This window comes from Penicillium psychrofluorescens, assembly GCF_964197705.1.
Source record: "Penicillium psychrofluorescens genome assembly, chromosome: 1".
Classification (NCBI taxonomy): domain Eukaryota; kingdom Fungi; phylum Ascomycota; class Eurotiomycetes; order Eurotiales; family Aspergillaceae; genus Penicillium; species Penicillium psychrofluorescens.
In genome coordinates, this window is record NC_133439.1 from 945,015 (window position 1) to 969,518 (window position 24,504).

Consider the following 24,504-nt stretch of genomic DNA (forward strand, 5'->3'; position numbering starts at 1 on the left):
GTTTAGATATAACGCTTGTCCTCTTTTGCTCCTGATAACTTATCATATGCTCCGACGGAAGCGCCCCGATAGCGGATAAAGTCGGCGATGGCGGCGGGACTCTCGATATCATGGCTTCTATATAGAGGGCTGGTCCGCTCTGCGGGTTACATCAAGATGATAATGATCTTACACGCCCTTGATCGCAACAGAGCTAGGAAAGAGATTATTGTTCACTCCTTATACGCCGAAACACTCAACAGACTCGTTCACCATGACTTGGGATCAGAACGTTCTCCGGTCTCGCTTCTGCAATGCTCTGTCTGAGATGTATAAGAGCGAAGTCCCTCTTTACGGAAATTTGATCGATGTGGTTTGGAAGGCAGACGCGAAAACAGTCCAGGATGGCCAGAAACTTGACGGTCTGCAGGCCATTGACCCGGACGATGTTCTTCCCTCGCGACATCGAGTGGAAAGACACGGTGCCATCCGACTAGGCACGGCATATGAGCTAGCCACGATCCGCCGCATGTTCGCCGTCATGGGCATGTACCCCGTTGGCTACTACGACCTTAGTTTGGCAGGGTTTCCTATGCATGCTACGGCTTTCCGGCCCAAGACCCAAGATGCTCTAGCTCAGAACCCCTTCCGCGTCTTCACAACAGTGCTGCGCATGGAGCTTTTGACTGAGAAGACGAGAAATCTGGCGCAGAGAGCGCTAGCACAAAGAAATATCTTCACACCTAGACTTCTGCAGCTTCTCGACCATGCTGAAACAAAAGGTGGCTTGACACCGGAAGAGTGTACGGAGTTTATTGCCACCGGCTTAGAGACATTTCGGTGGCATTCACAAGCGACCGTCACCTTGGATGAATACAAGATACTCAAAGCCGAACATCCCTTGATTGCCGACATTGTGTCTTTTTCCAGCTCTCACATTAATCATCTCACACCTCGCACAATCGACATCGATCTAGTGCAACAGCTGATGCTGGATGAGGGCATGCCTGCTAAAGAGCGCATCGAAGGTCCCCCAAAACGGTCTTGCCCAATTCTGTTGCGGCAAACCAGCTTTAAGGCATTAGAGGAGACCGTATACTTCCGAGATGCGTCAGACACATTCATTAAAGGCTCACATACAGCTCGCTTTGGAGAGGTAGAGCAACGAGGCTACGCTTTAACCCGCGAAGGACGACAACTATACGATCGACTCCTCAACCGAGTCAACTCAGAGGCTACGAAGCAAGGAACCACAGGCGCAAATTACGACAAGCTCTTAGCAGAGCACTTTGAAGCCTTTCCAGACACCTTATCAGCACTCCACGATAAGAATCTAGCATACTTTTGCTATCGCTTGACACCCATCGGAGAGCGAATTGCAAAGAAAAGTACCTCAGCAGTAGGAGAAGTAGGAGAGTTGACGGTCTCGATTTCCGAATTGTTAAAGAAAGAAATTGTGAGCTATGAGCCTTTGACCTACGAGGATTTCCTGCCACTGTCTGCTGGTGGCATCTTCAACTCCAATCTGGGAAACGGAATTGAGTCCCAGTCCAAGCAGCTCATCATGCACGCAGACCCGGACCTCGATGGATTTCAGCGCTGCCTCGGGACGCATGTGGCGGATGAATTCCACCTTTATTCTGAGATGCAGAGGGAATCCCTAGAAAGCTGTCGGGAGCAATTGCAATTGAAGGAAATCACGCTGTAGCGAGAGGAGGCAATTCGCAAACAGAAGCTTCGGTCTCTCTCTATTGCTAGCTCCTAAACAAACAACAGACCCTTTACCCGTTATGGCAGTTGCTATTATTATAAGTGAACTGACTGGGTTCTTCCGCGTGGGTCGCCGGATTGGGGAGTGTGTACCGAAGCGTGTCGTAACGAGTGGCAAAATCCAGAACTGAGTCAGCCAAGAATGCGAATCTCCGAAGGTTCGGAAGTATGACATCTTACACTTTAGTTCGTTGAGTTCGAGAACTCCGCGGCATCGTGTAATTACTTTCATCCGACAGTATGCATGCATGCGCGGTGGAGTTGAAGTGGAGACCGTTCGTCTTGTATGCACCCCGCAGTTCACCATCTCCCTATAGGGTATGGCGGGACGCTAGCCCCGGACACAGATCAACATGCATATTGGATGATCGGAAGAGATGAGATGGTTTTCCTTCAGCATCAGATACATCTGTTTTTTGTTGTCTCAAATTTCCGCCTGCTCATACCGTGTTTCGCAATTCCTGATCACTTTCCATGGATTTTTATTGTCCAGCTGCCGGTTGAGATGAGCCTCACCTTTCTAATGTTTCTCTCCATGCACAAATTTGTTCAATCTAAGGTATGTTCCCGTCAGTCGAGCTCGCAGTTCGGCCGGGGTGCAAGTCCGAAGTGCCGCTGAAATCCCGAGCTCTCACCATCCGGGCCGACCTCGCCACATAACCTTATCCGGGGCCGCTCGGCGCGCCTAACAAAGGCAACCGACTGCACTTTGTATTTAACCACAACCTCTCCCTGGAGTCGGAAAATGAGCTCGGTCAACCATTTGATCTGCTTCATCTTGTTGTTCTTAATAAAGTCTGATTAGCTATGCATGGCGCCTGCTCAAGCACCCCCAGATGACAGCATCGCATGGCATGTCTATGTGGGAACCATAACCCCCATTGTCCCAGCTACTATTCTGGTGATCCTGCGTTTTATCTCTCGGCATGTTGCTCGCGCTGGATTGTGGTGGGATGATTACACTATTGCGATAGCTCTGGTAAGTAGTTCATATGAGATCTCATTTTCCCGGCGTTTACGAGACGCATAATGATTTACTAATCTCTTGCCTAGGCAATAAACTGGGCTATGGCAATATTGAGATGGGTTCAAATCCCTGTCTTCGGCCTCGGCCGTCATGAATATTATCTTCCATATGACAAGACACAAGGCTTTTTCAAGGTAATTCACCAAGAATGTCGCTTACTGTCCGGATATTGACTCGAAATTAGAGTTCTCTCGGCGGCCAGATAATTTATTTCCTCGATGCGGTTCTCATAAAGGCAGCGCTGCTGTTGCTATATTACCGCATATTCGGTGTGGTCAAGTATTTCCGTTGGGCTGTGTGGGTTTCAGGGTTCCTGATCACCGGATACTTCATCGCATGCACCATTATTTCGTCCGTCGGGTGCAGCCCCGTGACTAAATTACGGAATCCAATTGCGGCAGGATCTTGTAAAGACGTCCTTGATTATTTTCGTTGGAATGGGGTTGCAAACCTTCTCCTCGACGTTCTGGTTCTTTGTCTCCCATTGCCCCTGACATGGAGACTGAAAACGACAATCCGACAAAAGATCGTTCTAACCGGCATCTTTATGCTTGGCGGCTTGTGAGTCTCTTCCCTGGCGATATATCTCAAGTCAAGGCCCGTTGAAACTCACATCTCTAACATTCTGTAGCGCCTGCGTTGCCTCTATTATGCGAATTATAAGTTTCCGCTTTTCGAAATTGCATGATGTCACTTGGAACAGCGTTGATCCGACGATTTATTCATCAATTGAGCAATCTGTCGGAATTATTTGCGCCTGCCTTCCTACGCTGGGCCCTCTGTTCCGATCCGTTTACAGTCCCTCAAGGGGTCATTCAAACCGGAGTCCTGTCTGCAGCTCCTCCTCCTCCCCCTCGTCCTCACAAAACGGACTCTCCCCCTTTTCAGAGAAATCGTCGTCTGGCGAGGATATTTGCACTTCGGCTGTTGCTCAGCCATCTCCGGCACGAACACCAGCTCCTCGCGCCTCTTTATTTGATATGTCCGATTCCGATGTCGTTGATAGTAGATCTTTGTCTCTCAAATACGGTGACGGGCATGAGGCAGATAGATGTCTTACTCGGGGTGAATCAATGGTTTAAGCTGTGAAATCCGGGAGTTTTGGTATAAATTTTTTTGTAAACTGGTAAAACCCCTAATGACGAAATTAATTTACATTGTGACACTACATTTGCGACAGTGTTCGCATTGTGCCGACAGCTTCATTGATTCAATCGCGGCTACGTATTCCATATTCCCTCTTGCCCCCGAAGTAGATCGTCAAAAACCTCGGTAATGCAATCTGGATTCGTCAAAGCTGCTTGGAAGTTGAAATCCTGTGGCCAGCTCAACGAGTCTAGTAACATTCCAGGATCGAAGGGCAATAATTCTGGGGGCGTGGTGTAGAGAGTGTCACTGCTGTATCGGTGCTGGAGTTGTTCCACGAGCCGTTTGGTAGTAATATTGGTCAAGGATTCGAATGTATCGCTGAATTGGGCAGAGGCTTTCCATTTTGCGGACAGAACAGCCAGTACATTTGAGCACATTCTACATGACTCGGTAACCTTCTCCAATCGGACACTTTTGGAAAGGATATCGCTAGACCAGAGGGAGTACAGCATGGTGATACCCGCAAGAAAGCATCCGGATATAAGCATCCAAGAGTGTTCCATCTCGTTAGATCGGAGGATAGAGTAGTAGATCCGGACAGCATTGACTGAAGCTTCATAACATCGCCTGATGGAATCTTCTGTGGGTCGTGGGAAGAGCGGCGTCGCTCGGTGAAGTGAGGATGTGGTCGTGTAGTAAAGACGTTCATACCACTTGAATGAATGAGGGGTGTGATGTGCGGAATAGACAAGATTGAGTTGGGATCGCCATTCATCGAGCTGCTGCTGTATACTGGCTAAAATCTCGACTCGCTGGTGGTCGTCACTGAGAGCCTTGGACTTGCCCAAAGTGTAGACCTCGCTGATTATGCGGGTTTGAATGCTTCGGAGCCGAATATGATGCAGAGCTAGAGCGATGCTGGGCTCTGACGTTTGGCTTTGGCGTTCAGAACTGGGGAATAGAGCATCAATATGATCATCGGAAAGTGTGACAGGTCGCCCCAAGTTGAAACAGACAGTTCGGTCCATGGCATATGTCACCCAAAACAAGCGTTGTCGAATGTCCCACTCATCGAGGGAAAACTTCCAATCGGGGTTATGTCGATGTAGGCCCATATCGATACAGAGCTGCGTGACCATCTTGTCAACTGCCGTCCTATGGAGATAGAGCAAAAAGAAGAACGAAGAAACATACTCTCATCGCGATTCCCACTAAATGCCACTGGCTACTTCCTGTAGGGCGATAAGAAGAGTATATTGCCAGCAATAGGACAATTTGCAGTCCTTCCATTCCATCTAATGGCAGAACCCTATCGAACCAAGCCATCGCCTTGTTGAACAGTTCCACGGCTGAAGTCCCTGGAGGTCCAGACACCTCCGTCAGATGATTTTGGTGCCATTCACCGGTGGCCATGACCAGATAGAAAATCGTCCATTGTGAAGCAGAGAGTGTGGATGGATTTTCATACACTAGGCAAACAAGCGAATCTAGCGTTGCTTGATGAAATATGGGGTATGTGAGATGTACCCACTGCATGTAGGTGGTCAGGTAGCTTTTGGCTGTCTCTAATGGTGGTATTGTCTGGGCATCTCCCGAGCCATAGGAATCGTCGTGATGGATATATGGGACGGGCCCTTGACTAGACAGTAACCAGCGTGATTGGATCTCTTCGTTTTGTTCAAGATCGGTATTGTACAAATATTTCTTGACGGTGGATGCGATCAATCGGGAAAACAGGACGCCACTGGGACCGCCCATAAAGCGCATTTCTCCAGTAGCATTTAGCGATAGTACGGCCACATTAGCAGCAATGTCGCCTACTTCTTTTTCGACCGTATCATCTTGGCCCTTTGAGGACGGCTGCTCTTCGGGTGGCTGGGTAAACTCAGTGCCATCAAGTGGCGATGACCTGGTTGATGATTGGGAGATATGAGAAACAAATGTCTCCCCAGTTGGGATGCTTCGCACTTCATCTGGCGATAAGCCATGGACTTGAGCAAGTTCGGATTCCAGCCACCCAACGCGTTGACGTAGTTGCCGCTCATCTTCAGTTGATAACCCAGCACGGCGAGTCCGAGAATGAGGCTCACAATGGACTCCGCGACGAAGGCATTGACCACATATTGGATTCAACCCATCGCACTAGCTCTATGTAAGCATACGCAACGAAAATGTTGTCGCCGATCCGACACACCTTGATTTTGCGGCGGTGACAAGCCCCACACGCCGTGGTTGTGCGAGAAGCCGGCGACCGCGGGTTGTCGGATGTTTGCATATTGGTGCTGGCGGTGCGGCGCATACATAAGAGAGGAACGTCCCTGATAGTTATCGCTTGGGACAGGGGCGAATCAATCAGTGAGTTTCATTACTTAATACATAAATAAGCCCGGCTGCCCGGATTCCTTATCGAAACTCTGCTTCTCAATGGCCCCCGCATTTTCGGCACTTTCGGTCGGTTATGTTTAAAGATTGAACTACAGTCACTCTACTGCTTGGTACATATTTCGCTTTAGGCCACCCACGGGTCCAATGCGATGCTCATGTCCGTGTCGTCATATTCCTGCCGCACCTGTGTTACGAACACCTCGTCTACCAACACTTCAATTCCTGTGCGCGCCATGGCTTTGCCGCATTTGATTGCCCGCTCGTGGGAGTCCTGCGTGGCTGCGACTTGCTCAAAAGCTTTCGTGTGGATGGATCCATTGGGACTCTCCAGCTGTTCTCGCTATTAGCAACTATGCATTCAACTGTCGTAACTGATGGCACCTACAGCAAAGATCGGGTGAATGCTGGGCACTGCATAGGTGACATTGCCCATATCAGTACTAGCGCAGGTCATGTTCGCTTTTTGTTCATGCATCGGCGCAAATGGAATGCCCAGTTGCTCCATATGTTCCACATACTTGCCGGCCAATCTGTGGGAAACCAATCAATGCCATACAAATTCTGGATTAAATGATTAGGGACGTACCCATGATTAACGCGGATATCCCAATAAGCTGGCATCCAGTCGGTCTTCAGCTCGCAACCAGTCGCTAACGCCGCAGCTTCGAGGCAGTTGATGAACTTCCGCTTCAGGGTACGGTAGCGCACCAGGCTGGCCGATCGCACGCAGTAGCGTGCTTTGGAGTAGTGCGGAATGACACCAGAACTCTCACCAGCACTAAGTACTACCCCCCGGATCCGATCGGTAGGCATGATCTGCTGGCGTAGCAAACCAATGCTGGTGTGTAGCAAGGTCATTGCATCCAGCGCATTGATGCCATCCCAGGGAGCGGCCATCGCGTGGGCAGGTTTCCCAATGTACTCGATGGTCAATTCTGATCCGCACATGCTTGTAAAGTATGCGTTGTCGTATTGCCTGTTGAACGATGAGCTTCATAGGACTTGTCTGTTTCACCAAGCAGTGAAGAGGGTCATACATTGCATGGACCATCATACAGCAGAAGATATCCTTGTAGATTCCTGCCTTGATCAACTTGATCTTGCCGCCGCCACCTTCTTCTGCAGGGGTTCCGATGGCTACAACGCGCCCTAAAATTTTACCCTCCTTGATTGCCGCAGACATTCCTAAAGCAGCAGCCACACCAGCAGTTGCTATGAGGTTGTGACCGCAGGCATGTCCTAGAACTGGCAGAGCATCGTATCTAGGGAATTTGTTAATGGATTCTCAATATGTCAGGTCTGTGCAAAGGGCGGAACAAACTCGAGATTGATCGCAACTGCTCTTGTCAGCTGTCCATCTGGGCCTTTTTCGGGACCAAATGATGCTCGGAAAGCTGTGGGTAGACCTCCTGCGCCTCGTTCAACTGTGAAATCTTGCTTCTCGAAGTAATCACATAGTGTATCGTGAGCATATACTTCCTCGTATAAAGTTTCCGGGTTGCCGTGGATCTGCAAGGAAAGAGGGTTAGGAGTTCGTTTAGTTTTTTAAGGTCTCGAAAAACTTACATCCAAATTTATTTTTCTCAGATCCGCATCCACATTGGCGACAGCGTCATCGGCGACTTTGTGAAGAGCTTTCGGGCTAGCCATAATTTCTAGGATCGAATGAGCGCGAAGAATGGAATCTCCTTATCACACCTACGCGCGCCAGACCAAGATTATATTTATCTAATAATTTGAACTAATTTACGTGGGAGCCGATAATACATAGCTTTCTTCCGACTTTGTTACTTGCGGCGATTTTTCGCCGATGCCCAGAGAGTTTGAGACCCCACATGGCGGAGGCCGTCGCCTCGGAAATTGTGGCTCGGAATAGGGCCGAGATAAGACCCTAGCAGAGTCATTGTCACCACAGTGCGAGCTTGTGATCCCGTACATGAATTGACAACACAGTGGAAGTTTATTGTGCGCGTCTAAGCATATATTCGAAGGTGAACACTATGGGGCCAATTGCGAACAGCACCCCTAAGGGTGATTGGCAAGAAATTGTTGCTCGCAAACGCAGAGATCAAGCCCAGGCAATTGAAGGCTTTTTGCAGAAACATCAGAACATAAAGCCTAGCAGTGATGGCATTGAAATTTGCTCTTTGGACCACAAGAATTTGCTGGAGTCACTCAGCCGGGGTGACGTAACGGCCGAGAGCGTGGCATTGGCCTACATCAATAGGTATGTTGATCGAGGTAGTAGATCGCAAAAGTGCTTATTGGTGACATAAACCTTGTAGGGCAATAGAAGCTCATCAAGAGGTATGAGGACATCAATTCCTAACTTAGACTAACAGATCCTCTTACCGGCCACAGACCAATTGCCTAACCGAGATTCTGTTCAACCAAGCTTTTCAACGATCTCGTAAACTGGACGAGCACTTCCGCCGGGAAGGTAGACCTATAGGCCCATTACATGGACTTCCAGTCTCTCTCAAAGATCAATTTGACGTCAAAGGTTTTGACTCGACTTTGGGCTATGTGGGTAGAGCATACTCCCCCTGTACTGAGGATGCAACTCTCGTCACAATCTTAGTTCGGCTAGGTGCTGTGATTATCGCTAAAACAAACATTCCACAGAGCATCATGGTATGTGATAGATTTCTCTTCTTTCTCCAAGTATTTATATTTTTACAGCGGACTGACTTGGGCTTAGATGGCCGAAACTGACAATCCAGTCTGGGGGCTTACTGTCAACCCAAATGACCCCTCATTTACTCCTGGTGGTTCATCTGGGGGTGAATCTGCTCTGCTCGCATGCAAAGGTTCTATGATTGGGTGGGGAACGGATATCGGAGGTTCTATCCGAGGTCCCTGCAGTATGTTGGGGTTATATGGACTCAAACCAAGCGTAGGTTCCTCGGTGAAATTCCATCAAGGTCCGATAGCCAAACTAACGATGTCGACTAGAATGGCCGTCTTCCTTACTATAATGTCTCTGTCTCTACTGAAGGACAGGAACATATTCCATCCGTAATCGGACCCATGACACGATCATTGCACTCGCTCTCCGAAGTCACAAAGGCCGTGCTTGACTCGCAGCCTTGGGACCTGGATCCACGCTGCATTGCTTTACCTTGGAGGCCAGAAATGTACCAGGAAATGCTGTCCCGTCCGTTAACTGTTGGTGTTATCTGGGACGATGGTATGGTTAGAGTTCATCCACCAATCCGACGGGCACTTGATCATCTTGTCGAAAAGCTGAAGTCGGCGGGTCACGAGATTATTACTTGGGATCCAACTGGCCATGCAGACTTTATTGAAATCCAGGTCAGTCTTTTATAGCTGTTGCATGTCACATGCCTATTCTCATCGTCTTTCTAGGACCAATATTACACGGCTGATGGAGGCGAGGATATTCGCCGCGACATTGCCGTTTGCAATGAGCCATTCCTACCTTACGTAAAAGCCCTGGTCGATCGAGGAGTGCCCATTTCTGTCTACCAGTATTGGCAACTAAATCGCCGGAAGCTCAACTGTCAGAAGATGTACCTCGATCGATGGAACAACACTCGAGCACCGATCTCGGGACGAAAAGTAGATGTGCTCCTTGCTCCGGTGATGCCTCACTCCGCGGTGCCTCATAACTCATGTCGGTAAGCTTTCGTCTTTTCTCTGAGGCAAACCCGCAGTACTAATGGAGAAAGCTGGGTCGGTTATACAAAAGTTTGGAACTTCCTGGATTACTCAGCTCTCACCTTCCCTGTTACGACGATATCCAAAGAAATTGATATCGCTGATACTTTTTATGAGCCTCGCAATCCAATGGATGAATGGAATTGGAATTTGTACGATTCAGAAAGGATGAGCGGACATCCAGTTGGGCTGCAAATTATCGCGCAGAGACTCCAGGAAGAAAAGGCTTTGGCGGCTGCAAAAGTGTTTGAGGGCTTGCTAAATTTTCGAGCATGAATTACACCACAACGTTAGGTGACGGAATATCGAACACCGAAAATCGCGTCCAAGCTAGCCATTTACGGCGTCCTTTTTACCAGCATTTTAGCCATTCCCATGTCATGCAATAACTAACTGGTAAACCCGTTAAGTTGACTACGATTCAACTATGTGCTCGCTAAGCGCTCAGGACTGCTCAATGATTAGCTCAGCCTTCACTCAGGATGCTCAGAGAAGACGATCAGAAGCGACGCGTGTTTATCTGTCTCCATTCCGCTTGTAGCCGATCAACGCAGAATAGAACCGTCTTTTTTTTATTTATTTTTTTTTTAAGAAAGAAAGCCCTTCCAAAGCCACTTTCTCTGGTGTTAAAGGTCTCTCCCCCTCCATCAACCGAAGACTTTGTTCAGTATAGCTCGCCCATGACGGCCATTGCCGAATTTCTAGCCTAGGATCTTTTGAGGTGACTATCTTTACCGTGTTCCATCCCGTCCAATTCTATTTCCTTCATCCGACCTCAATCCGACCTCTTTCATCTTAGTTGCTTCGCTGAGAAACAAAAGCGGAAGGTGGCGCGGGACGCCAAGATGGTCGTCGTAAGCTTCCAGCAGGTTGAAATAGCATTTTCGTTGAATCTGGGCGTGCTCCAGCGCCCATGGGGGACCCCCACTTAGGGCAAATTCTGGGGCTCGGAATCTAGTCCGGCCCCGGTCGACTATAACAACTGTTGGATCGGGCGGACTTGATTGGTTTTCACTAGTAGCCAAGAAAGCGCCCCCAAGTCTTATGGAGGGCTACGGGTTCCTATTTTTGACATTCCCGGACAGTCGTCGCTGCTTTCTACTGGGTATGCGTAGCAATTATCGAGATGCAGATCCCTGTAAAAGTTGACATGGAGATGTCTTGTGGATCTTTTGGTTATGGATTTGTCAACCAACAGACCAACAGAGGCGATTTATAATGTAACCTTTCGTCATATCTCTCCAGGGAGACGGTAGGGATGACGACGATGGTCTTGATTTCGAGACATTACAAGCAACTATTTCACTTCAGTGAGTTGAGGGAGAGGTATATAGAGTGCTTCCTCGCTCAGGCAACATCCAATTCAACAACATCAGTCTACTTTCAATAACAGCAAAATTTGATCACTAGATTTCTACATTTTTTACTGTCCTTCATCTTTTCGAATATCAATATGCATACCTCAACCACCGCATTCTTTACTGTGGCTCTTACGGCTCTCGTACCGTTTGTCACCGCCGACACTTGCACAGCTAAAGCATACGAGAATATAGTTTCCACTGGAGGCGGTACCTCTGGTGTGACTGTAACGAATGGGGCTGGAGATGAGATCGGTTCAATTGACACACTGTCCTGCACTGGTGGCTCTGGCGACAACACTGTAGATTCATCTCTACCTTATACTGTGGACGTTGTCGCCTATTGTGCGGATGTTGGAGTCAGGTAAGTGTTATCACGAACTGTATCAAAGATTAGATCTGACCGTGACCCAGCTCATGCACGATCAAATATGGTGATCAGAGTATTGACGGAGATGTCCAGAAAGGATTTAGCGGCGGCTCCTGCTCGGGTAGCTTTGACTGCTAAGTCTAAGCCGTTGCTCAAGGGGCGCAAGCTTGATTCCGTGAAGAAATTTGGTACGCGCCATCTTTATGGGTACTTGGGCCGGTCCTTTTGCCTTTTCGTGTTACCACCGAAGTCTGTACTTCTTAGTGTTTAGCAGTTGCCTTAATATAGGCAAAAGGTCAGGCAATAGGGTTAATCAAACTAGAGTCACTCGTTTATTGATCGTCATCGCATATATCATTTACCTGACTTCTCGCCAAAATGATATGCAAGCTACCACAATTATATATATCCTTTAGCCCGTGTAAAGTGTGTTTGCGAAAGGCCCTTGGCGAATGGCGCCAGCAGCGCCGTCAGCCTTGGCGCGTCTTAACACCACAGTGAAGCAGGTAGATTGACATAACCGTATATTCAATACACATAAACAAAAACAGGGTTAGTCTGGTCCGTCAAATCAAAGAACTCGACATTCTCAACAGCTACCTCCGATGTGGAACGGTCAGATTGCCGTCTCTTGTTCTGCCAGTGGAGATAGAATCCCATCATCAGAACCAAAACGATGAGTACGACAAATGAAACCACACAGGCTCCAATTCCAAGGCCTGAATTTCTAAGTCAGTTATGTTCGAATAACACAGAGGCATAATTATGCTTACCATAGCGAGGTGCCTGTTTATTTTTGAAAAATTGAGGCCCTGCGATACTATTTGATTCTCAAATTAGCAGTTGTGTTCGTCAAGATATTGACTGTCAATTATCATACTTCCCAACGCAATACCCAATCAGAAGCATTGAATTGACAGTAACCTTCTTCGTGTGACCGGCGGTATTGGCAGAAGCCAGCGACAGAAGGAGAATATAACCAGTTGGGAAAACATAAATCTATTCATGTTAAGGTCCTTTCATTCCACAAATATTGGAGAACTTACCAAGTAGTAGCCCGCAAGTAGAGCACCTTTACTGTCATATGGCGCTGCGTAGACCATGATTGATCCCACCAGCGCGAGAATCAAAGCCACTGTCATGCAATACACGCGAGTGTTGTTGAATGAGATGCACACGTAGGTGATAAACACTGTTGCATGACCACAAATTCCAACGCTCCAGCGGGCATTCCGAGCTACAGCCATTCATATCAGTCAGTATGTGTGGCTAATATCGAGAGCGAAGACAATTACCAAGGTTGTTTCAAGGGTAGTGTACCCAAAGTTTTCCACAAGGAGATTGCCAAACTGAGATATAACTTAGCAGCATAAGATGAATTGAGGCACTGGTCTGAAGCTTACCGTGGCAACCGAATTGGGAATGTTCCACACTAGAGCCATGAGGAACAGCATCCAAGCCTTGCGGTCGCGTAATGCTTCCATGACCTGTTCCTTCTTGAACTTCCTGCTGTGAATACCGGTGTTATTCTCCCTAACCATTTCAATGGCCGCATGTTTCTCGACATCGTCTTTCAAAAACCATGCCGTCAATTGAGAATCTGGCAACGCTAAAAATAGAACTATTGACCAAACAACGGAAAGAGCTGCTGTGACGATGAACATCCATTTCCACGGTGCGATGTTGTTCACATGAATATGACCCAGTCCGTAGGCGAGTAGACCGCCGACAATTTGTGCGATACCATTGAAGGAGAACCAGAATCCCATTCGAAGCGGCTGGTCCTGGCGAGCGTACCAGCCGGTGCTGATCAACATAAAGGCCGGTGTGACGCTATACGAGATCAGGATTAGGACGGTATGGGTTTATTTGGTTGGGGCAACGTACACTCCCTCAGCCATTCCCAGGAAAAATCGAACAGCCATCAGACCAGCCCAATTTTTGCATACGACATGCATAAACAGGACGATGCCCCAGCAGAGCCTATGGACCGTTAAATTTGGCCCTTGCAGCTTTTTGAAGTCGGATGTCATACACACTAGCAGCGAGACACTTGGCCGGCGCGAATTTCTGTAACAGGTAGCTTCCAATTGGCTGCATTGCAAAGTACCCTTATATGAAAGTCAGAGGCCACGCGAGGTTTGTTGTCAAGGGATCTAATACTGACCAAAGTAGAATATACTAGCCAACCAAGAATACTCTTCTCCTGACAGGGTCTGGTGTAATGAGCATGTTTTATTCCGACAAAAACGACTGACGGGAAACAAATGAAGCATTTAGCACATACAAGGTTTTCTAGGATGCCAAAAATACCGGCATAACTGAGGGTTGATTTGTCTAGAAATTGCAAAAGAGTCGTAAGACTGCACCCATCAGCACTCGTTCCAAATATGAAAGCAACTTTCCAACGACTCACGCAAGCAATGGCAAAACAAAAAGATCAATCTTCCAACGAACGCGACTGATGAGCTCCGGGCTCACTTCGATAACCTCTCCAGCAAACTGAAGCGCGATATCTCCTTCCTCGACGACGATCTCCTTTGCAGGGCCAGGCTCTTCGACGCCTGCCTGGTTATTCAATGGTGTTGCCATATTTGCGGGAATAATGTGATAGTGGAGCACGACTCCATCTAGGAAAAATGCATACAGCGACAGGAATAAGTACTTGATGGCAGTGTGCTGTGGGCCCCTTATCGGTTCTCTGGGGTACAGCGGCGAAAAATCGCCGAGGTATTCCAGAGCGGACGGGAGCCGCTGTTCGGGAGTCGACCGAAATTGAGATTGTGGTATCTCTGTAAAACGGATTGCAAACATTGATAAGGACGAGGTTCGGCTGACCAGTCTCCGGTATGAGGATTATCGCAGTTATAGGCCAGCATGGACGCCTCTCAGCCAGTGATTACCGCATCGGCGGCTAAACTTCACCTATCACCTACGTTGGAGATCAATGAACTTGTTCATCGCGTTCGTGCGACAGGAAAGAAGGTAATTCACTTAGGTTTTGGTGAAGCGACGTTTCCAATCCAGGAAGAAGTTTTACAATGTCACCGTGAGGCATGTAATTCGACTTCTTATTTGCCGGTAGCCGGGCTCGGAGAGCTCCGAGAGGTTGGTCCATCATTATTGCATGGAATCGTCAGGCTTCAAGGACTGAGAGCAAATCACAGAGAATCGCTGCATATCAGTCAGGTCGTCTGAACATTCCAATTCACGCGGATCAAGTGGTTGTCGCTCCGGGATCCAAGCCTCTTCTCTTTGCTCTCTTCGACATCTTGGACGGGGATGTACTTCTTCCTCGCCCATCATGGGTCAGCTATGAGCCCCAAATTGCGCATGCAGGAAAGCTGTTGTTCTGGATCGAGACTGATGAGCATGGTCGTCACAATTTGACGGAGAAGGCCCTCGACAATGCCTACACTTCTGCGGTCGATGCTGGCGCGCGCCCGCGTATCATGTTGATCAACAGTCCCTCCAATCCAACAGGACAGGTGTTTAGCAAAGAACAGGTCTCCCTAATTGTGAAATTCTGTCGCGGGCGATCAATTACCCTGATCAGTGATGAAATTTACTCCGACATCTGCTTCAACGCTGAGGATGTGCAAATCAGCGCCTTCGAATCCGCATTTGGCGAAGATGGCACGGTGATCATGACGGGGGGTCTCTCCAAGGTATGTCTATGTATCCCCTTGTGAATTTTGGTCATAAAGGTATTAATGTCTGATAGACATATTCTGCCGGTGGCTGGAGAGTTGGCTATGCAATCTTTCCCAGCTCCCCAGTTGGCAAGGCAATCCGGCAATCTACCCTTGCATACGCTTCGGAATGCTGGTCTGCCGCATCGGCGCCCTCGCAAATCGCATCTATCAAAGCTTTTTCGAGTAGCCGTGCGACGTCTGAACCCATTGGATCTGCCATGGATACGTATCGCGAGGCAGTGAATTGTCTGCACCGAATGTGTACAACGCGATTCTATCATGCCTTGCAGAACTGTGGGATTGCAGTCGCTGAGCCTAAAGGATCTTTCTACCTGTATCCATCTTTTCAGCCGTATGCATCGCAGCTACAAAAGATTGGTGTTGTTACCAGTCAGGACTTGTCGAAATGGCTGATTGAAGAATGTGGACTCGCAGCTTTGCCTGGATCTGCATTTGGTGAGAAGGATGAGCGACAAGGTGTGAGTGGGGGCAACCTCCGTCTAAGAATGGCGACGAGTTATCTGTATTTCTCGTCCGAGGAGGAGAAATATAGCAAAGGTTATGCTTTGCTGAAGTCGGCGGCAGCGGGAGAAGAGGTCTCTCTGCCATTGTTGGAGGAAGCGATTGCGGCTATCCAGGCAGCCGTCGAGAAGCTGAATACTCAGTAGAGCTTGAAAATATCTAGACCCTAAAATCTCAGTGTTCTAATTGTTTCATGTCTACTGTTTGTAAAAATGAAGCTCTACACGTATAATGTCACATCGAGTCTGTCAAATGACGATCAACCTCGGTGGCACTATCCAAACTCCAAAAGCTACTTACTTTACCTCGGTTATTTCGATCGCTTAATTGAACTTCACATACAGATCAAGCTCGACACATGGAAGTCTTCTTTCCCAAAAAATATTATTACAGCTAGATAAAGGTCCTGCCTCTGCCATCAAAAGCGCTCTGTGAACATTATGGAGGATCTTGATCGGATTCTTGATCAATTCACAGATCCCTTGGCGGGGTCATTGCATGGCGCAGTGTTCATTGCGATCGATAAGTCAGGTACGTTTTTTTGTGTTCTTTTCATGACACTCCAGCTCTCCTCATACTATTACTTGATTCGTGTGTGTCTAGTGCATCGCTAACAACATAACAGGAAATGTCATCTACAAGCGGGCCGCTGGAAAGGCGGATTCTGATCCCCTTAGTGCAAAGCCTTTGGGAATAGACTATCTATACTGGATTGCCTCAATGACGAAGATGGTCACAGCGGTGGCTGTGATGCAGCTAGTGGAACGAAGAATTATATCATTAGATGATGATATCCGCGAGAAAGTCCCAGAGCTCAGAGATATCCAAATTCTAGAAGATATGAAGTACGGTATGCTATCCCAAAGCCGAATTTACGTTCTCATTCTGACCGTTATCTTGGGGTGTCCAGACTCTTCACTGGAATCGGCTCAGCCTAAATTTGTGCCCGTTCAAGGCAAGATTGCTATTAGGTAAACTGTATCTTCCAGGACATAGAACGTCCTTCTGTGGAATCGCCAGATCATGGACTAATTTGAGAGTGAGTTAACTCAGAGATTTGTTGTGTCACTCTGCGGGCTTTGTGTATGACAGCTCTTCACCATTGCTAAAAAGGTGGTCCAAGTCCCAAGGGAGGACAGCACACACTTTTTCTGGCAGCATGGTAGGCAAAATCTTTTCATGCTGGCTTTGCTTGTATCTGGCCAAAAGGCTAATTTTCATGGTCTGAATATTAGGCTGGATATACCCACCCGCTGGTTTTTCAGCCTGGCACCTCATGGCTATACGGAGCTGGACTAGATTGGGCCGGTCGGCTGGTAAGTCTTTCCATTCTTGTCTCTAAATCAGAGCCGAGCCTCTAATGTATACAGATCGAGTGTGTGACCAACTCTACACTCGAAGAGTATATGCGTGTCAACATTTGGTCTAAACTTGGAGCGACATCAACAACCTTTCATCCAGAATTGCACCCTGACACCCTACCTCCACAAATGGGAATGGGGTATCGAGTCAGTGTCGGCCAGGGTGCGAAATCGGTCAAGCCGTGCCCTATTATTCTAGGTCAGCCATTGCAAGACGACTTGGGGGGTATTGGTCTCTGGAGCACGCCAATGGACTTCACCAAATTGTTGGCCGCGCTTCTCAAAGGCGGCCAGCCATTGTTGACCGGGGCTAGTGTGAATATATTGTTTAAACCACAATTGAGCGGCGGATCTCGGGCAGCAATGCCAAAGCATCTTGGAGGCCAGATGCGGCGAGTACTAGGGATTAAGGGCGTGGATGACATTGAACAAGCCGATCATTGTTTGGCCGGCACAATAACATCGAAGGATATTCCTGATCGCAGACGAAGCGGTACGGTCAACTGGAGCGGGTTGCCAAATTTACATTGGGTAAGACAAATTCTATGCCGAGGAGTTCTTCTTCCTCACCACTAAGGAATATATCTAACCATGTTTTCTCTTACAGTGGATCGACCAGAAGACAGGCATCGCGGCCGTTTTGTTCACACAGCTCATGCCACCGGGAGATGCTGCCGTCACTGGTCTGTTGATTGAACTGGAGAAAGCCCTATACAGGGCTCTGAGCCGGAAGTCTGAGCATTTTAATAGTAAAGTGAAGTTGTAGGCGTTGACACCGTCGAAAGACGTCCCTATATCACAGGATTGGGACCATTTTTGTCAAGAACTGAATTTCGCTGAGGGATTCGGAATAGTCAATATAGAATACAGTGCACAGAAACAGCTAATCCATCTATCTGTACAGGATATGCGGGAGCGGACAAGAGGCCAACGACCATGAGATTCGGAACAAATGAGAGGGGTCGGGTGCGAATAACCACCAAATGAAGATGTTGTAATGCAATGTTTGCAGCACGTGAGGAAATTGAGCAGGAGTGCATCGCATCATGCCTTAGCCTCGATGGCCGGAGAATCCTCACCTTCCTCCACAATAACCGCTCCCTCCTGCAGCAACTCTTCAGGTGTCTTGACCCGCACCTCCATCACTCTCATCACCGTATACCTTTCTTTGCTGCGGATCTGCTGAACATGTCGTTGTCTCCGCTTGGTCTTTTCCTTGATCCGCAAAGGCTCCGCATCCGTGCCCGTCACGCGAACGCGACACTCAAACAGTCGCTCGTCAATATGTGGGTTGCCCTTCAGCGTAAAGTCGCGTGACCCGAGCGCAGAAGCGCGGTTGAACCGCAGAATATCACCTGACTGAACTTTTGGCATAAGGAACGGTAGACGAACGTGGTCGCCGGGCGTGAGGAGGTATGGCTTGTCGTGGAGCTTGGCGACGACGTAGTGTGGCGCCTGCCCCACGAGGTGAGGGAGCCGCTCCATGAGGGAACGGGTCACTTTGAGAGGTTCTTTGAATTCGGGGGCAACGGGACGCTTCTCGTCTGGAGTATGAGAGCGATTTTGAGGGATGAAGTTATTGGGAGGAGTTCGTTGGTTGGTCGTAGGTTGGGAGGTTTGTGCTCGTGGAGTTGCACTGAGAGGGGATTCAGGTTTTGACGATGACAATTGAGAGCTAGCCTGCTCTTGCGAGGCCTTCAGCGAGGCAGTTTGGTGCAAGCAGGCTCGTTGCGGATGGGGAGCTGCGCCTGAGATCGTAGACGGAGCGGACATTCGCAAGTCCGAGGCGAACCTCCGCAGAACAGAGCGAGAAAACATTGTGACTGTATCCTTCCACTGGCTCTCCCTAAGTGGATCGGGGTCGAGGTGGTGGACAATACGTGGAGGAGATGTTTGTCCGTCTCGATTCGCGCGCGAGAAATTCAGTGGCTGCGCTTGTGGCCGCACCGCCGCCCGTAGAGTCACGTGGTTAATACTACTTCCATGATTTCTACTCGGAGATACTGAAGTATTGTACTCAATACTCAGGGGAAAAGCAATAATTGGAATCATTTTCAACTCGACACCAACTATATATACGCATGCTTATTTTCCAGTCTGGCTGACCGCCAATGCCTGTTTTTACCAGTATTTCCGTGCGCTGTTGATAAGACCGGTCAGGTGACCTGCTATCTTTGCCGCCTCTCAACTTTTTTCTGATCCAGCCAGACCCTCTTCTTCAACCCCCACAGCTTGATCACTGCACGTTCAACATGGTAGGTCTTTCGGAATATTATTGACGCAAGTCTTGAGATCTGCATATGCTAACAGTTGTTCCATCTATAGCCTCAGAACGAGTTCGTCTTCCGCCCCGCCCACCGCCACAATCACCACTGTTCCCCAAGACCAACTCAACTAACTCATTCTCACCAGGTATATCGAACGCTGGCAGAAGCAGCACGGCAAGCGGCTGGATCACGACGAACGGTTGCGCAAGAAGCAAGCGCGTGAGTCGCACCAGCAGTCGAAAGATGCACAGAATCTGCGTGGTCTGAGGGCCAAGCTGTACCAGCAGAAGCGCCATGCGGAGAAGATCCAGATGAAGAAGCGCATCAGGGCGCAGGAAGAGAAGAATGTCAAGTCTGCCGCCCCCGACGAGCCCTCCAAGACCCCTCTGCCCCAGTACCTGCTCGACCGATCGCAGGCGACCAACGCCAAGGCGCTCTCCAGCGCTATCAAGGATAAGCGTGCTGAGAAAGCTGCTAAATTCGCCGTTCCGCTGCCCAAGGTTAAGGGTATCAGCGAGGAGGAAATGTTTAAGGTTGTCAACACGGGCAAGAAAACACACAAAAAGTCGTGGAAGCGAATGATCACCAAGCCTACTTTCGTTGGAGGCGACTTCACCCGTCGGCCTGTCAAGTACGAGCGCTTTATTCGGCCCATGGGTCTGCGGTACAAGAAGGCCAACGTCACACAGTAAGTTTGGTGTCCAGGTCACTTGGAACTTGTGCATCGTACTGATAGTTCGCCCCTCTAGCCCTGAGATGGCTGTTACCGTGCAGTTGCCTATTCTGTCGGTTAAGAAGAACCCTCAGAATCCGCTGTATACCCAGCTGGGTGTTCTGACCAAGGGTACTATCATTGAGGTCAACGTTTCCGAGTTGGGTCTTGTCACTACCAATGGCAAGGTCGTCTGGGGTAAATGGGCTCAAGTGACCAGTAAGCCTCTCAAAGAGACTGTGTTCGGTTTCAGAAAAACTGACTTCTTGAATTTAGACACCCCTGAAAATGACGGCTGTGTCAATGCGTAAGTCATCCAATTCCCTTCGAACACTGTGGTTAGTCTAACAGGAAGTCAACAGGGTTCTTCTTGTCTAGATCAGTCACCGTTCTCGGCAATCCGTCTTCTCTCGATACCATCATGTCTCAGACATTCTCTCTTTTGTTCTCTTGTCTGCTCTGTTCAGATCATGCTCTTTTGGATGGTGTTCACGGCGTATCATCAAAACACACTGGCTCTTTTGACGAAAAGTATTCTACAGATCTCTTTTCTTGAAATGGGTACATCTAGATTATCTACCTAAGCATATAAAAATCATTGCATGAACAAAACACTCCTTCTACTTGGTTACTCGATGGTGGTGTGTAGACTCGGACGCTGGGTACACTCAACAAGATAAAGTGCAAAGTCTCATGAAGACTACGCCAAATTCTCAGCAGATCCGTCGTTATACGGCAGCAAAACAAAATAAGAACAAAGGACACATTTGAATAGGCAAGTGGTCAATTAGGCTGATGAACCGTATGCAAGGAAGACTGAAAACTCCAAGAACCCCGGTGCTTGAAAATCGTACCCAATGCAATCAGCTAAAGAAACCAATGAAGACATATACAAAAAGAGAAAGCATCCACATGCTGTGCTGAACCGCAGTTGAGCAGAAAGAAGTCCCAATTAGAAGAGTTGGGGCATATTAAACACCCAGGAGGATGACGGAAAAGAAAAGGGAGAGGCTAAGTAAGGACAAAATCGGCGGTCAGAAAACTCCACAGGAAACCACCAATTGGTCCAAAAAGATAAATCCAGACAACACCGGTCATTGAATCGTTTCAACAAAGTAAACAAAAAAGAAAGGGCAGGGTCGCCAAGACAATCCAACAGAGGAGAGGGTATCAAGCACTCTCTTCCTCTAATGCTGCTTTGATTTTCGCGAAAAAACCGGCGGGCCATGCCGCGAGCTCTTCTTCTGTGGGCACACCACGGGCCCTGCAATGCTTAACCACGTTGACCAAGATGCGGCCGAGCATATCCTGGGTGACGGGCACAGCTCCTTCGAGTTGTGCATCAGGGGACAAGAACGGGTCGCGCTGGCCGAGCATCTCTTCGATGGTTGGCCGCAGGGTCTGGTCGCGCTGCAGGCATCGCTTCAAGGTTCGAACCAAACCAGGAGGCACGGGGGCCCCGCCAACCCCGAACGCTGGGAAGTCGATTTGTACCCGGGGGTTGGGGATCGCCATGATCCGCTCATAGTATTTGGCAATCTTGGCAAATGGGGGCTGACCGTACACCATCTTGTACAGGATGCAACCTAAACTCCAGACATCGCTAGGCTTGCCAAGTTTCATCACTTTGCCAACACTAGCCGGAAGCCCAAGTGACGCGTTGGAGTCGACCAGGGCTTCTGGCGACATGTAGTTGGGTGTGCCGACTTGCTGTTCGCGGTGAACATTGACCGTGTGGTCTTGGATCGCGTTTGCAATCCCAAAATCGATCAGCTTCAGCCGGCCTTGAACCATGAGGAAGTTGGCTGGCTTCAAGTCGGAGTGAACAATGTTGTAGTTGTGGACGGCCTGGACACACTCGAGCATCTCCTTCCAGTAGTAGCGAGTGAAGTTGATGTCAAAGACGGCATCCTCAGCATTCAATCGATAGGTGAGAATCTTCTCCAAATCGGACTCCCCAATCTCCATAAGGACGCTGAGAGCGTGTTTATCCGAATTGAGCTCCCAGTCAAACAGGCGTACAACGCGATCAACATTCTCCAGCTTCTTCAACAGATCAATCTCACCCTTGTACCCAGTCAAGGTGAGGGGATCGACGTCTTCCAAGTTAACTCGCTTGAGCGCAAAGATCTTGTAGTTTTCGGCCATTACTCGATACACACGAGAACTGCCACCGCGGCCGATGCAATCCAAGCGAGTGAAGTGTTTATGGTTGATGGAAACCTGTGTTCGCTTTTTTCGAGACTGGGATGTCGAGGCACCGCCAGTCGCCGTGGCGGTTTCGAGCACAGACATCTTTGGGGGTGGTGCTGGAGCAGGTCTGTGAGGTGTGTTGTTGCTCCGCGTGGCGAGTATCTTGCGAGGGGATTTAGCAGCCGGGGCTTCGGCCGCATCCTTCTTGTCCGTTTCATAGATGACGGAGTATTTTTCTGGCTTATCCAGCAGGCTCAAGCCCTGAGGCTTCGTTCGCTTGAATGTTGGTGGCGGTTCATTCTCCTGGTCTCTGGCTGATGGAAGCACTGGCAAAGATGGAACCTTGTAAGCTGGCTGCTCCTTGATGCTTGAGGATTTGGAAGACATTTCCGACGATGCAGGTGTTGACTTTGACCCATATGATTTGGGCGACGAGGACCTGGAGAAGGGACCATCGCCCGAAGCAACAGGATGTTGCGAGCGGTGGGTTCCGCTCTCATAAAGTGGGCTAGGATCAGCCCATGAGACTTTGGGGGACGATGGCTTCCCTGAGCTGCGAGGTTGATATTCATCATTTGTTTCGGGTTTCTCTCTCGCGCCATCGTTGGAGAAGTAAGGATGAGGGTCATCGTCGTTGTTCTCCTCACTCTGTCTCCGCAGCACGCCCCGTCGGGCAGGACCGTTCAGAAAAGTGCCCGTGAGTCTGCCAACCCTCTTCACCCGCAGAGAGCTCTGCGGTGCCAAGTCATCTCCATTCCGGCCACGCAGGACTGAAGATGGGTTAACTCGTGACAGATGATCGTCTTCATAATGTGATTTTCGATCGCTGTCGGATCGCTCTCCACTGCCGTGCTCAATCTCCGAGTTGCGTTCCGAGGACCGCTTGAGAGATGGCGATACTGAGGCAGGCGACCGTGTGTTGCTGCGGGATGCATTAACTCGAACACTTCGTGGCCGTGGTGCAGGAGTAATAAAATCATTGGGGCGGTTATGAGCTTCTGGTTCCGCAGTCTGGCTGTTGGACAGTGGAGAGCCTTCTCGAGAGAATCTTGAGGCGGAAGAGATTGCTCCAATGCGGACGACTCGTGGTGCCGGGCTGCCCGTAGATCCATCATGGGGAGAGGTCGTGCGCGGCGACTGGCTTCGTTGTCTCGAAGCTGCCGCAAAACGGTCGTTGGCTTGTTGTCGGGAAAGATGTGGGGATGAACCCAAGCCATCTTCATCCAAAAGCGCTTTCACTGACGCGCTGAATTTAGGTTCCGGAACCTCATCATCGGAACTGTCTCCTGCAGAATACCTCCTAGAGATGTGGTGGTCCTCTGTTGATGGGTGCGGGAGTGCTGGTGAGGCCCGGCTGGAACCCGATCGTGAAACCGTGGATCGGGACATGGGTCGGTAGAGGCCACTGTTGTAGGCGGATGAGAGGGAATTCGGGGAGGCCATTGCTGTATTATCTACATTGAATTGCCGCAGCAATGTAGATGGGCCCAGACCCGATGGTGTCGACTGTTTGTTGTGTTCTCCAGGAGAAAGTGCCCATCCTGAAGTTCAGTCGCGATTGCCAGGCGCGGTACAGGTCACGTGTGGTATAGTTGCTATGGCGACGACCACAACAAACATGCCGGGATGCGATGATCAACGCGACTGGCTGAGCTGGGGGGAAGCTGGAAATGGGCTATCACTATGCTAAAGGTTGCTTGTAGCCTTGGTCTGTTTCTACTGTTAAACATGTGTCGATTCTAGAGGCTGTGCGGGTAGATTTGCTATCGAGCCAAAGCATGAATGGATCTTCTTTTCAATCGTAAAATAAATTCAAAATCAGTGTCGTAACACTCGAGGAAATTAACTTCTTCGATTAGGAAAAGAAGTACTATTCAATTTTAACAGTCATCGATGCTCAAACCCCGATTTCTCTGGTATGTAAAATGATTAGGAAAGAGTTGGTAATGAGGCCCATTATGAATAGTCAAAAATGAAGGACTGGCTATTTTGTTCACTCAGAAGATCAGTGATGTGCTTGTGTCTCCTACCACGAGCCATTATTGGATAGTTTCATGAACCAATATGATGATGTTGATGTTGTGGCATTGCTAGT

At 48.9% G+C, this 24,504-nt stretch overlaps 9 protein-coding genes across 9 annotated transcripts; 5 read left to right on the top strand and 4 right to left on the bottom strand.

Annotated features, from left to right (window-relative positions):
* Window positions 1-253: 253 nt before the first annotated feature.
* Window positions 254-1,687, top strand: PFLUO_LOCUS333 (uncharacterized protein; the record flags this gene model as incomplete). The annotated part of the gene is made up of 1 exon (XM_073780578.1): window positions 254-1,687. The coding sequence occupies one exon, from the start codon at window positions 254-256 to the stop codon at window positions 1,685-1,687; it is 1,434 nt and encodes a 477-aa protein (XP_073634431.1).
* Window positions 1,688-6,374: 4,687 nt separating this feature from the next.
* Window positions 6,375-7,900, bottom strand: PFLUO_LOCUS334 (uncharacterized protein; the record flags this gene model as incomplete). The annotated part of the gene is made up of 6 exons (XM_073780589.1): window positions 6,375-6,581; window positions 6,636-6,780; window positions 6,837-7,226; window positions 7,288-7,512; window positions 7,572-7,759; window positions 7,817-7,900. 6 exons carry the CDS (start codon window positions 7,898-7,900, stop codon window positions 6,375-6,377), a joined length of 1,239 nt encoding a protein of 412 aa, XP_073634432.1.
* Window positions 7,901-12,915: 5,015 nt separating this feature from the next.
* On the bottom strand, window positions 12,916-14,251 carry PFLUO_LOCUS335 (uncharacterized protein; the record flags this gene model as incomplete). Its single annotated transcript, XM_073780600.1, has 7 exons — window positions 12,916-13,008; window positions 13,063-13,492; window positions 13,547-13,642; window positions 13,695-13,770; window positions 13,827-13,875; window positions 13,947-14,022; window positions 14,076-14,251. The coding sequence occupies 7 exons, from the start codon at window positions 14,249-14,251 to the stop codon at window positions 12,916-12,918; spliced, it is 996 nt and encodes a 331-aa protein (XP_073634433.1).
* A 285-nt stretch (window positions 14,252-14,536) lies between these two features.
* On the top strand, window positions 14,537-16,022 carry PFLUO_LOCUS336 (uncharacterized protein; the record flags this gene model as incomplete). Its single annotated transcript, XM_073780611.1, has 3 exons — window positions 14,537-14,767; window positions 14,827-15,327; window positions 15,384-16,022. The coding sequence occupies 3 exons, from the start codon at window positions 14,537-14,539 to the stop codon at window positions 16,020-16,022; spliced, it is 1,371 nt and encodes a 456-aa protein (XP_073634434.1).
* A 294-nt stretch (window positions 16,023-16,316) lies between these two features.
* Window positions 16,317-16,851, top strand: PFLUO_LOCUS337 (uncharacterized protein; the record flags this gene model as incomplete). Its single annotated transcript, XM_073780622.1, has 3 exons — window positions 16,317-16,407; window positions 16,502-16,726; window positions 16,787-16,851. 3 exons carry the CDS (start codon window positions 16,317-16,319, stop codon window positions 16,849-16,851), a joined length of 381 nt encoding a protein of 126 aa, XP_073634435.1.
* Window positions 16,852-17,366: 515 nt separating this feature from the next.
* Window positions 17,367-18,003, top strand: PFLUO_LOCUS338 (uncharacterized protein; the record flags this gene model as incomplete). The annotated part of the gene is made up of 2 exons (XM_073780633.1): window positions 17,367-17,768; window positions 17,845-18,003. The coding sequence occupies 2 exons, from the start codon at window positions 17,367-17,369 to the stop codon at window positions 18,001-18,003; spliced, it is 561 nt and encodes a 186-aa protein (XP_073634436.1).
* Window positions 18,004-18,281: 278 nt separating this feature from the next.
* Window positions 18,282-19,055, bottom strand: PFLUO_LOCUS339 (uncharacterized protein; the record flags this gene model as incomplete). The annotated part of the gene is made up of 1 exon (XM_073780644.1): window positions 18,282-19,055. The coding sequence occupies one exon, from the start codon at window positions 19,053-19,055 to the stop codon at window positions 18,282-18,284; it is 774 nt and encodes a 257-aa protein (XP_073634437.1).
* Window positions 19,056-19,489: 434 nt separating this feature from the next.
* On the top strand, window positions 19,490-20,527 carry PFLUO_LOCUS340 (Ribosome bioproteinsis protein; the record flags this gene model as incomplete). Its single annotated transcript, XM_073780655.1, has 5 exons — window positions 19,490-19,492; window positions 19,563-19,573; window positions 19,650-20,192; window positions 20,254-20,435; window positions 20,493-20,527. 5 exons carry the CDS (start codon window positions 19,490-19,492, stop codon window positions 20,525-20,527), a joined length of 774 nt encoding a protein of 257 aa, XP_073634438.1.
* An 859-nt stretch (window positions 20,528-21,386) lies between these two features.
* Window positions 21,387-23,852, bottom strand: PFLUO_LOCUS341 (uncharacterized protein; the record flags this gene model as incomplete). Its single annotated transcript, XM_073780667.1, has 1 exon — window positions 21,387-23,852. The coding sequence occupies one exon, from the start codon at window positions 23,850-23,852 to the stop codon at window positions 21,387-21,389; it is 2,466 nt and encodes an 821-aa protein (XP_073634439.1).
* Window positions 23,853-24,504: the final 652 nt, after the last annotated feature.